Source organism: Pristiophorus japonicus, chromosome 1 (assembly GCF_044704955.1).
Source record: "Pristiophorus japonicus isolate sPriJap1 chromosome 1, sPriJap1.hap1, whole genome shotgun sequence".
Classification (NCBI taxonomy): Eukaryota; Metazoa; Chordata; class Chondrichthyes; family Pristiophoridae; genus Pristiophorus; species Pristiophorus japonicus.
The window spans coordinates 32,964,875-32,977,622 of NC_091977.1; the positions used below are offsets into that span (position 1 = coordinate 32,964,875).

Genomic DNA, 12,748 nt, shown 5'->3' on the forward strand with positions numbered 1-12,748 from the left:
GACCCTCTGGGGCGCTAACAGGGGCAGCAGAAAACCGAAAATCCAGCCCGACATCATGACTTTTAGATGTATACATGTTAAATAGTACATAAACACCAACCTCACAGAAAAGGGACTCTCCGCCACTTTTTCTTGGGGATATCGGTGTTTTTGTCTATTTAGCTTTTTTACCTTGGTACCGGCAAATAAGAAGGGAGGCCTGGGGGAAAATGAGGAACCAGGGCTCAGGACAATTGTGCTGAGCCCGTCTTCGGGGCGAGAAATGGGCACTGAAGGATTCAATATGGCATGCATAATTTCAGTCCGTTCCACATTCAAACCGTGGGTCGCTACCTGCCCGCGGCCCTTTTCCCCCCCCATTGCCTCTTCCAGATTTATCTGCTGCGCTGAGCCGACATCCTAGCTGGCCAATCTTGTCCCGCTGATTGGCAGCTGCAGCTCGCTGGTAATATACAATGAGGTCAGTGGACCAATTTCCCGTGCTCCTGCCGTGGGCTTCCTTAGGGGCATGCAGCAGCGACTGCATTGTCTGCATGCCCGATACGAGACTCCCAAAGCAAGCGCTCTACTCGGAACTCCTACACGGCAAGCGATCCCCAGGTGGGCAGAGGAAACGTTTCAAGGACACCCTCAAAGCCTCCTTGATAAAGTGCAACATCCCCACTGACACCTGGGAGTCCCTAGCCAAAGAATGCCCTAAGTGAAGGAAGAGCATCTGGGAGTATTGTCGCCAAGAGCACGCAGAAAGCAAGCGCAGACGGCAGAAGAAGCGTGCGGCAAACCAAACTCCCCTCCCACCCTTACCTTCAACGACTGTCTGTCCCACCTGTGACAGAGACTGCAATTCCCGTATTGGACTGTGCAGTCACCTGAGAACTCACTTTGAGAGTGGAAGCAAGTCTTCCTCGATTTCGAGGGACTGCCTATGATGATGATGAGCCAGCAGAGACTACATCCGGATTGCTCCCGGATTTGGGCGCCATCCAATTTCTAGGCACTAGCCACCTGAGAGCTACATATGAGGGGGAGTGGTGTAGGTAGGCCCAAAGTAGCACCAAGACCATTTTATTAGTATTACTGTGGACTTTATATTCAGTCAATGATTCCAGCCTGGACAAAGGGCCATTCACACATCCAAAGAAATTAGTTATAAGCAAAATATTGATTCAGTCTGGTTGAATTATGCAGCAACAGGCCAGAGCTTTACTTCCACAATTCCCCAATGGGGAGCTACTGATCTCAACACCTCCTAAATTCTTTGTTAATTATATTACTAAGGAAACCAAGGCCTTAATGCAAGCAGCCAGCAAGTACTTGAAAGTACTGGTGGTATGGTATTACTTTTTCATCCTGAGGGTTCTCATAAAAACTTTACGGACCCGATTGCATTGGTGATAACTACCTGAGGTGCAGATGGGGGATGATTACCTTTGTTTTGCTGGGTGTAGGGAGATGCCATATGAGAGTATAAGAAGATACTTCAAGCTTTGTGGCTGCGTTAGCTGTGGCTCAGTGGGTAGCACTCTCATCTCTGCATCAGAAGGTTGTGGGTTCAAGTCCCACTCTCAGCGCAAGCCATGTGAGGGGGACTTGAGTACTAAATCAAGGCTGGCAATACTGAGGGAGTGCTGCACTGTCGGAGGAGCTGTCTTTCGGATGAGACGTTAATGTGAGGCCCTGTCTGTCTTCTCAGGTGGATGTTAAAGATCTAATGACTCTATTTCATACAGCAGCGGAGTTATCCCTGGTGTCGGAGCCAATATTTATCCCTCAATCAACATCACTAAAAACATCTGGTCATTTATCTCATTGTTGTTTGTGGAAATTGGTTGCTGCATTTCCCACATTACAACAGTGACTACACTTCAAAAGTACTTCATTGGCTGTAAAGCACTTTGGGACATCCTGGGGTCGTGAAAGGCGCTATATAAATGCAAGTCTTTTTCTTTCTTACTTCATGTAAAGTGGTCGCCGTCTCCATCTAATAATGTTAGAGATGCAACTAAACACCTTGCAAAATAAAGCATGATACTGTTATTTCAAGGGATATGGGGATAGGGCAGGAAAGTGGAGTTGAGATAGAAGATCAGCCATGATCTTATTGAATGGCGGGTTGGGCCTATACTCATTGGAGTTTAGAAGAATGAGAGGTGATCTTATTGAAACATATAAGATTCTGAGGGGGCTTGACAGGGTGGATGCACAGAGGATGTTTCCCCTCGTGAGGGAATCTAGAACTAGGGGGCATAGTTTCAGAATAAAGGGTGGACCATTTAAAATGGAAATAAGGACGAAATCCTTCTCTCAGAGGTTCGTGAATCTTTGGAATTCTCGACTCCAGAATTCTCTACCTGAGGAGGCTGGGTCATTGAATTTATTTAAGGTGTAGATAGACAGATTTTTAAATGATAAGGGAGTCAAGGGTTATAGGGATAGTGCAGGGGAGTGGAATTGCAGTCGATGATCAGCCATGATCTTATTGAATGACGGAGCAGGATCGAGGGGCCAAATGGCCTACTCCTGCTCCTATTGCTGTGTTCTTATTCTCGTAGCCGTTAAATGACAAGGAGCAGCGAGATGAAAATGAACATTCCTGCGCAAAGTTTGCATTGCCCTGTAAACTGAGCAACCAATGTAATCAGTACTTACTGTCTTGCTGACATACGAAGTGCTGGTGTTCACACATGTTACTCCCTCGATGTTGCAGCAGCCACCACATCTGTAGGCAGACACGCAGGACGGTTTAAAGATGGTGTTTGTTGCTGACCCAAATTCTTTCCCCACGTCCAAGGACACCTCCCTGGGCATGCACTGAGTCTTTTTCCACTCATAATCAATACCTGATTGGGCAGATTCAAATATCACAGAACAATAATCAAAAACCTACTTTGGGTTAGATGGATGAACAGCCAATACAGTGAAGCTCCTTTAAATAAACCGATTTGTCAAGACAACATTGATAAGGAGATACAACAAATGTTTCCTTTGGTTTGCCGTTCACTACATCGAGAAACCCTGTTGCAAGAATGCTTTTAGGAAATTGGACAGCACAGAGGCTTAGCCCTGCAATTTGGATTTGTGCCCAGTTTAAATGGATAGGAGGAAATTCTGCTCTCTCTGCAGGGTGTAAGATTCTGGCTGAAGGAGATTAGGGTAGTGTCATGTGCATCACCCAAAACTGACTGTAATTTAGCACCATAATTGGTCATTAACTGTCATGTATCTTACATTATTATATATAACTGTATCCTAACATGCTATACATGACCGTAATAAGATATGACCTGTAACCACCAGCATACCTCACCACCAGGGGTGCACTTGCAAGAGACAGGTATATAAGGACAGGTCTCAGGCAAGTGCAGCATTCCAGAGCTGTGAAATAAAGGTGCAGGTCCAGAGTGACCTTGACTTCACTACATGACTCGTGTGAATCTGTACTGAGGGGACAACACTTTACAGTGGCGACGAGTTACGGGATTACAGAATCCACAGAATGACGAACAACGGATCAGATGATATGCGGGAGACAATTGGGAGGACTTTATCGAAAGGCTCCAGCAAAGCTTTGTAACCAAAGACTGGTTAGGCGACGATAAGGCAGACAAGAGAAGAGCCCATCTCTTGACCAGCTGTGGCTCGAAAACATACGCTTTAATGAAGGATCTGTTGGCACCCGAGAAACCAGCAAGCAAGTCATTTGAAGAATTGAGCACGCTGGTAAGAGACCACCTGAAGCCAGCGAGCAGCCTACACATGGCCAGACACAGGTTCTACAACTACAGATGCTGTGTGGGCCAGAACATACCCGACTTTGTGGCGGAACTTCAGAGGTTGGCTAGTTTATGTGAGTTCTCCGATGAACTGAGGAGAGAAATGCTGAGGGACTTTTTCATTGAAGGAATAGGCCACGCAGGCATATTCCGAAAGCTCATAGAGACTAAGAACCTGACCTTAGAGGCAGCAGCACTGGTTGCACAGACATTCTTGGTAGGGGAAGAAGAAACGAGGTTGATTTACAATGCAGATATGACAACTAACGAAATATCGGAACAAGAAGTTCACAGCACTAAACAAGCTGCTACCCCCACACACAGACAAAACCGGGAGAACATGTTCTTGAGAGCAGGCAGAAGCCATCAAGGGCCACAGGAACGGCCGTTCACACCTCATGAACCCACAATGCGAGCAATCAACTACAAACTGAGAGAAGCTCAAGAGAGATCAGCCAGACGCAGCTCATTCTTTGGGAACACTTTGAACAATGGAACAGGTCTGTGCTGGAGGTGTGGGGGTGGGCACTCGTCAAGGGGATGTAGATTTCAGCAGGCTGTTTGCAGAAATTGTGAATATACAGGGCATTTGGCCCGCATGTGCAAAAAAACAGCAGCTCGGCTGGTATACGAATTGGATGGGTTGGAAAGCGGACCAGAAGACGGTGGGGATAGTACCTGGAACACCGATGTACAGCGGGTCAACACGATCAATGGCTGCTGCTCCTACAACAGGATGCCTCCTATAATGATGAGGGTCCTACTCAACGGGATATCTGTCAAAATGGAGCTGGATACGGGAGAGAGTCATCTCTCATGGGCACTCAACAATTTGAACAACTGTGGCCGCATAAAAGAGACAGACCAAAACTCACAAGGGTCGACACCAAACTAAGGACCTATACCAAAGAAATCGTACCAGTCCTCGGCAGCGCCATGCTCTCTGTTCGCCCAACAGAGTCCAAAACAGAAGCAATTCGCCTGGCACCCAGGCCGCGGAATGTCTCAGAACTGCGCGCATTTCTCGGGCCACTCAATTACTTTGGGAACTTTATGCAGAACTTAAGCACGCTGCTGGAGCCTCTCCATGTGCTACTTAGGAAGGGGTGCGATTGGTTTTGGGGGGACGCCCAGGAACGCGCCTTCAATGTTCCAACAGTGTTTTGACTTTCTTTGACCCAGGTAAAAAGCTAGTTCTCACATGCGATGCGTCAGCGTATGGGGTCGGGTGCGTTTTGCAACATGTCAATAGTGCGGGCAAATAACAACCCACAGCTTATGCCTCCAGGTCACTTTCGCGGGCGGAGCGCGTGTACGGAATGTTAGAGAAGGAGGCGCTCGCGTGCGTGTACAGTGTCAATACCTTTTCGGGGCCAAGTTGGCGTTAGAAACCCTTCCACAAGCTCCTCACGTCCCTCCTATCCGAGAGCAAGGCAATAAACGCCAACGCCTCGGCGCGAATTCAACGTTGGGCACTCATGCTGGCGTCCTACGACTATACCATAAGGCACAGACCAGGCACGGACAACTGTGCCGACGCGCTCAGCAGGCTACCCCTGGCAACCACGGAAGGGTCTGACGAACAGGACTGTGAGATAGTCATGGCAATCAATGCCTTTGAGTCCACAGGTTCGCCCATGACAGCTCGCCAAATCAGAGCCTGGACGGCCAGCGACCCCACGTTATCCTTAGTAAAAAGATGTGTCCCAACCGGTGACTGGGCAGAGGCTCGCGATGCCTGCGCCGAAGAATTAAAACCCTTTCACAGGCGCATGCATGAGCTATCACTACAAGCAGATTGCCTGATGTGGGGCAGCTGAGTAGTCATGCCTCTGCGAGGCAGAGAGGCATTTGTCCAGGAGCTCCACCGTGAGCACCTGGGGATCGTTCTCATGAAGGCTACAGCCAGATCCCACATCCGGTGGCCTGGTATTGACGCGGACTTGGAGCTCTGCGACCGAAGGTGTACCGTTTGTGTCCAACTCAGCAATGTCCCCAGGGAGGCTCCACTGAGCCCCTGGCCTACCAAACCATGGTCGTGGGCGCACGTAGACTATGTGGGCCCATTCATGGGCAAAATGTTCCTCATAGTTGTAGATGCATTTTCAAAGTGGATCGAATGCACCATTTTAAACTCGAACACAACCTCCACCACTGTGGAGAGCCTCGCAACCATGTTTGCAACGCACGGAATCCCTGACATATTGGTCAGTGACAATGGTCCGTGCTTCACCAGTGCAGAATTCCAAGACTTTATAATTGACCACGGCATAAATCACGTCAAGACGGCACCGTTCAAGCCAGCCTCCAACGGCCAGGCGGAGAGAGCAGTGCAAATCATTAAACAAGGCATGCTTAAAATCCAAGGTCCTACGCTGCAGGGTCACCTGTCGTGACTCCTGCTGGCATACAGATCTCGTCCGCACTCATTGACTGGGATCCCCACCGCGCAACTGTTGATGAAAAGGACTTTAAAAACAAGGCTCTCATTAATCCTCCCAGACATGCACGAAATCATTGAGGCAAAGCGCCGTAAGCTGACTGAGTACCATGACAGAAATTCGAGGGGGAGATGGAATGAGATAGGGGACAAAGTGTTGGTACTAAACTATGGCAGGGGTCCCAAATGGCTTGCAGGGACAGTAACAAGCAAGGAAGGAAACAGGCTACTGGACAATGGCAAAACCTGCCGGAGGCATGCAGACCAAGTCAAAAGCAGATTTACCAGAACACTGTGGAACCAGAGGCAGACTACAATGTGGAACTCGCACCACACCTGGTGGACAGACAGAGGGAACAACCTGAGGAAAGGGTAATCCCAACAGACATTCCAGGCGAGTCAACAATAATCACACCAATCGAAACAGACAGCCCAGGCGAGATATCAGCAACCACACCCAAAGAAAAACAGACACCAAGGCAAACAACTGAACCACAACTCAAACGCTCCACGCGAGAGCGTAGACCACCTGAGAGGCTGAACCTATAAAGACAATAAGACCTTGGAGGAGGGTGATGTCATGTATCTTACATTATTATATATAACTGTATCCCAACATGCTATACATGACTGTAATAAGATATGACCTGTAACCACCAGCATACCTCACCACCAGGTGTGCACTTGTAAGAGACAGGTATATAAGGACAGGTCTTAGGTAAGTGCAGCATTCCAGAGCTGTGAAATAAAGGTACAGGTCCAGAGTGACCATGACTTTACTACATGCCTTGTGTGAATCTGTACTGAGGGGACAGGACTTTACATTAACTTAAAGAAGCAACTTGGACTGCTGCTATTGGACTCGAAGGAGTACAGTAATGAGGCTGGGATGGTTGGATTATCAGGCAGGCTAGAGCGAACTTTACTGTGAAACACAACACATATATATAACTTGCCAAGTGTCATCAACAACAACAGGAGATATATACACTCAATTTTAGTCACAATGGTTTACAATACATGTGGTTATGCCAGCTCCAGCTCTACTCTGACTTGCGAGTGGTCACTCGCTACTGACATGGGGTGTCCCATAACAAAAGTATTCTGTTCCCCAGCCCCAACATCTCATGCTAGAAACGATCAGAGAGATGTAGGTGTCCTTGTACAGGAAACACAGACAGTTAGCATGCAAGTACAGCAAGCAATTAGGAAGGCGAATGGCATGTTGTCCTATATTGCAAGGGGGTTGGAGTACAAGACTAAGGAAGTTTCAAGACAATTGTGCAGTGCTTTGGTGAGACTACACCATGAGTAATATGCACAGTTTTGATCTCCTTATCTGAGGAAGGACATACTTACCTTAGAGGCGGTGCAACAAAAGTTCACTAGATTAATCCCTGGGATGAGAGGGTTAACCTATGAGGAGAGATTGAGTAGATTGGGCCTATACTTTCTAGACTTTAGAAGAATGAGAGGTGATCTCATTGAAACATTGTGAGGGGATTGACAGGGTAGATGCTGAGAGGTTGTTTTACCTGGCTCGAGTGTCTAGATTCAGGATAAAGGGTCGGCCATTTAAGACAAGATGAGGAGGAATTTCTTCACTCAGAGGGTTGTGAATATTTGGAATTCTCTATCTGAAAAGGCTATGGATGCTGAGTCATTGAGTATATTCAAAGCCGAGATGGAGAGATTTTTGGATTCTCGAGGAATCAAGGGATATGGAGATCGGGCAGGAAAGTGGAGCCCTGCACCGAAAATAGTGCTGGCAGCTGTGCGCATGCGCAATAGCTCCTCGCCCTCTCAGCACGTCCCGCTGCTCGCCGGCCCTATCCCTGGTTGAAGGATGACCCGATGTTCGCTGCCCCTATCACGGGCCGAGTGGCCTGCTGTACAGGCCGGCCACTGCCTTCCCGCGCTCACTTGGACTCCAGTTCATTGTTGTAGCCTCTCGCACTCCCATTGCCTGCATCCTCTGCTGCCAGTGCTGCTCCTCCCATTCAGCTGGTGGAGTGTGTGTGCGGTGGTACCGAGGGAAGCTCGCCGGGGAGCCCGGGGAAGCAGGAGCAGGTGGAGCTCGGGGGAGCAGGGGCTGGAGCTAAAGGAGCCCAGGGGAGCAGGAGCGGGAGGTGGAGGAGCCCAGGGGAACAGGAGCAGGAGCTGGAGGAGCCCGGGGGAGCAGGGGGTGGAGGAGCCCGGGGGAGCAGGAGCTGGAGCTGGAGAAGCCCGGGGGAGCAGGAGCGGGAGCTGGAGGGGCCCGGGTGAGCAGGAGCAGGAGCTCCGGGGCGGGGCGGGGGGGTGCACGGCTCGAGTCTGGACCACCAGACCTGCACTAGGAGTCATATGGCACGTTTTATAGCGGATTTCTTCGAGACACGATACTGGGGGGATGAAGCTATGTGTCACTGTTTGTGTCACTGATCACATCTATGTCAATTAATGCCTAAAGACAATATCCCTTTTGGATTTTACAAATTGAGTTCAAGACTAAAACCACTCTGAGGGCTGCAAGAAACAGGTTGGTGCGGGGAGACTTGATCGGGGGGCGGCGGAACAGTTTTGATCGCGCGGGGTGGTGGGGGCGTGAGCGAAGGAGGAGAGTTTCTTTAAATGATTTAGAAAAAGAACAAGCTGCTTGAATTAGAAAAGTTGTTCCTAGACTATCTGCTGATAAGAGCAGTAAGAAAGGCAGTCAGCACCATCAAAATTCAACTTCTGATATAAATGATATTAAAAAGTGCATATTTTATGAAGCGGAATGTGTAAATTATGCAAAAGTTACAGTACAAGATCTGTATTAGTTGTTGTGAAGGTGTTTAGTGCTTTGCAAGGTCTTCTCACTTCCCTCCCCTTCCCATCTCTGGCTACCTGCGCCGATTTCTTAGCTCACCGCAAGGTTTTTCTGTGCGGCCACAAGTGACCACATACGCTGGCCTAAGTTAGTTTGGAATAATATTTAGCTGTCTAAACTTGCTTAGATGGCCAAAACAGGTGTAAGTGGCTGGTAACGCCCCCTTTTGAAAATAAAACTAAACTTAAAAAAAAACCTAACTAACTCACTTATACTGGAGCAAATTAAATGGGCAGAATTGCGATTTTTAAGATACTCCAAAAAAATCTAGTTGCTCCAAAAAAACGGAGCTACTCCTGGGGAAACCTGGGCCCCATGAAATTACCAGATTGTCGTAAAAACCCGTCTGGTCCACTAATGTCCTTTAGGGAAGGGAATCTACTGTCTTGACCCGGTCTGGCCTATATGTGACTCCAGACTACAGCAATGTGACTCTTAACTGTCCTCTGAAATGGCCTAGCAAGCCACTCCAGGCCTCTGGATTACTAGTCCAGTAACATAACCACTATGCTACCGTACCGTACTAAATAAGGTCATCAGTTTTGATGCAGTTATGATGTGATCTCTAATATATTTCATGCTGCCTATTATTTAAACCAGCTCCGTCAGGCTTCCTAGTTTTAAAGTTCTGAGCACGACCACATGTCACAGAAACACAGATTATTAGTCGACCGCTTTTACAGAGTATTTTGGTCTAGAATTTGGATCGCGGCCGATCAGGAGCAGCGCAAGCAGCATGCGCCTAAAGAGGCAGAACCACAGCCAATATTTGTGCCGTCCACATTTGTAAGCTGTGGGCATGAGTCATGGCCCCAGGGGAGCTCACTGGTCTAGGGGAAGGAGCGAGATCAGCCAGTGTCCCAGCATTAAATATACCACTTGTGGATAACCAGGTAAGGATATTCACAGAGGTTACAGAGGACACATCTGACATCTTTCATGGAAGACGCCGTGCTGTGGTGACTCAGTCTCAAGTGACTGATGCTGTTGTCAGCACGAACCATTATAATCTGGTTTCTTTGACAGTTTAGTGATTGCACCAAATAGGCTTTTCAAATTTCCTGGGGTCAAACAACTACAAAACTAAATCTTCAGAGTACATAAGAACATAATATAAGAATAGAAGAATTATGGGCAGCAGTAGGCAGCAGTATTCAACATTCAGGAAGGATAGAATAAAAGGAAAAGGAGGTGGGGTAGCATTGCTGGTTAAGGAGGAGATTAAGGCAATAGTTAGGAAGGACATTAGCTTGGATGATGTGGAATCTATATGGGTAGAGCTGCAGAACACCAAAGGGCAAAAAACGTTAGTGGGAGTTGTGTACAGACCTCCAAACAGTAGTAGTGATGTTGGGGAGGGCATCAAACAGGAAATTAGGGGTGCGTGCAATAAAGGTGCAGCAGTTATAATGGGTGACTTTAATATGCACATAGATTGGGCTAACCAAACTGGAAGCAATACGGTGGAGGAGGATTTTCTGGAGTGCATAAGGGATGGTTTTTTAGACCAATATGTCGAGGAACCAACTAGGGGGGAGGCCATCTTAGACTGGGTGTTATGTAATGAGAAAGGATTAATTAGCAATCTCGTTGTGCGAGGCCCCTTGGGGAAGAGTGACCATAATATGGTGGAATTCTGCATTAGGATGGAGAATGAAACAGTTAATTCAGAGACCATGGTCCAGAACTTAAAGAAGGCTAACTTTGAAGGTATGAGGCGTGAATTGGCTGAGATGGATTGGCGAATGATACTTAAGGGGTTGACTGTGGATGGGCAATGGCAGACATTTAGAGACCGCATGGATGAACTACAACAATTGTACATTCCTGTCTGGCATAGAAATAAAAAAGGGAAGGTGGCTCAACCGTGGCTATCAAGGGAAATCAGGGATAGTATTAAAGCCAAGGAAGTGGCATACAAATTGGCCAGAAATAGCAGCGAACCTGGGGACTGGGAGAAATTTAGAACTCAGCAGAGGAGGACAAAGGGTTTGATTAGGGCAGGGAAAATGGAGTATGAGAAGAAGCTTGCAGGGAACATTAAGACGGATTGCAAAAGTTTCTATAGATATGTAAAGAGAAAAAGGTTAGTAAAGACAAACGTAGGTCCCCTGCAGTCAGAATCAGGGGAAGTCATAACGGGGAACAAAGAAATGGCGGACCAATTGAACAAGGACTTTGGTTCGGTATTCACGAAGGAGGACACGAACAACCTTCCGGTTATAAAAGGGGTCGGGGGGTCTAGTAAGGAGGAGGAACTGAGGGAAATCCTTATTAGCCGGGAAATTGTGTTGGGGAAATTGATGGGATTGAAGGCCGATAAATCCCCAGGGCCTGATGGACTGCATCCCAGAGTACTTAAGGAGGTGGCCTTGGAAATAGTGGATGCGTTGACAGTCATTTTCCAACATTCCATTGACTCTGGATCAGTTCCTATGGAGTGGAGGGTAGCCAATGTAACCCCACTTTTTAAAAAAGGAGGGAGAGAGAAAACAGGGAATTATAGACCGGTCAGCCTGACATCGGTAGTGGGTAAAATGATGGAATCAATTATTAAGGATGTCATAGCAGTGCATTTGGAAAGAGGTGACATGATAGGTCCAAGTCAGCATGGATTTGTGAAAGGGAAATCATGCTTGACAAATCTTCTGGAATTTTTTGAGGATGTTTCCAGTAGAGTGGATAAGGGAGAACCAGTTGATGTGGTATATTTGGACTTTCAGAAGGCGTTCGACAAGGTCCCACACAAGAGATTGATGTGCAAAGTTAGAGCACATGGGATTGGGGGTAGTGTACTGACATGGATTGAGAACTGGTTGTCAGACAGGAAGCAAAGAGTAGGAGTAAATGGGTACTTTTCAGAATGGCAGGCAGTGACTAGTGGGGTACCGCAGGGTTCTGTGCTGGGGCCCCAGCTGTTTACACTGTACATTAATGATTTAGATGAGGGGATTGAGTGTAGTATCTCCAAGTTTGCGGATGACACTAAGTTGGGTGGCAGTGTGAGCTGCGAGGAGGATGGTGTGAGGCTGCAGAGCGACTTGGATAGGTTAGGTGAGTGGGCAAATGCATGGCAGATGAAGTATAATGTGGATAAATGTGAGGTTATCCACTTTGGTGGTAAAAACAGAGAGACAGACTATTATCTGAATGGTGACAGATTAGGAAAAGGGGAGGTGCAAAGAGACCTGGGTGTCATGGTACATCAGTCATTGAAGGTTGGCATGCAGGTGCAGCAGGCGGTTAAGAAAGCAAATGGCATGTTGGCCTTCATAGCAAGGGGATTTGAGTACAGGGGCAGGGAGGTGTTGCTACAGTTGTACAGGGCATTGGTGAGGCCACACCTGGAGTATTGTGTACAGTTTTGGTCTCCTAACCTGAGGAAGGACATTCTTGCTATTGAGGGAGTGCAGCGAAGGTTCACCAGACTGATTCCCGGGATGGCGGGACTGACCTATCAAGAAAGACTGGATCAACTGGGCTTGTATTCACTGGAGTTCAGAAGAATGAGAGGGGACCTCATAGAAACATATAAAATTCTGACGGGGTTAGACAGGTTATTTGCAGGAAGAATGTTCCCAATGTTGGGGAAGTCCAGAACCAGGGGTCACAGTCTAAGGATAAGGGGTAAGCCATTTAGGACCGAGATGCGGAGGAACTTCTTCACCCAGAGAGTGGTGAACC

General features: G+C 47.7%; 1 protein-coding gene across 1 annotated transcript in view; it reads right to left on the minus strand.

The window, feature by feature from the left end:
- The window catches only part of vegfc (vascular endothelial growth factor c), a 270,356-nt gene that overhangs the window by 82,519 nt on the left and 175,089 nt on the right, over positions 1-12,748 (minus strand). Inside the window, exon 3 of the mRNA XM_070878417.1 lies at positions 2,650-2,840. Within this exon, the coding sequence (XP_070734518.1) occupies positions 2,650-2,840 (191 nt within the window). The remainder of the gene's footprint in view (positions 1-2,649; positions 2,841-12,748) is intronic.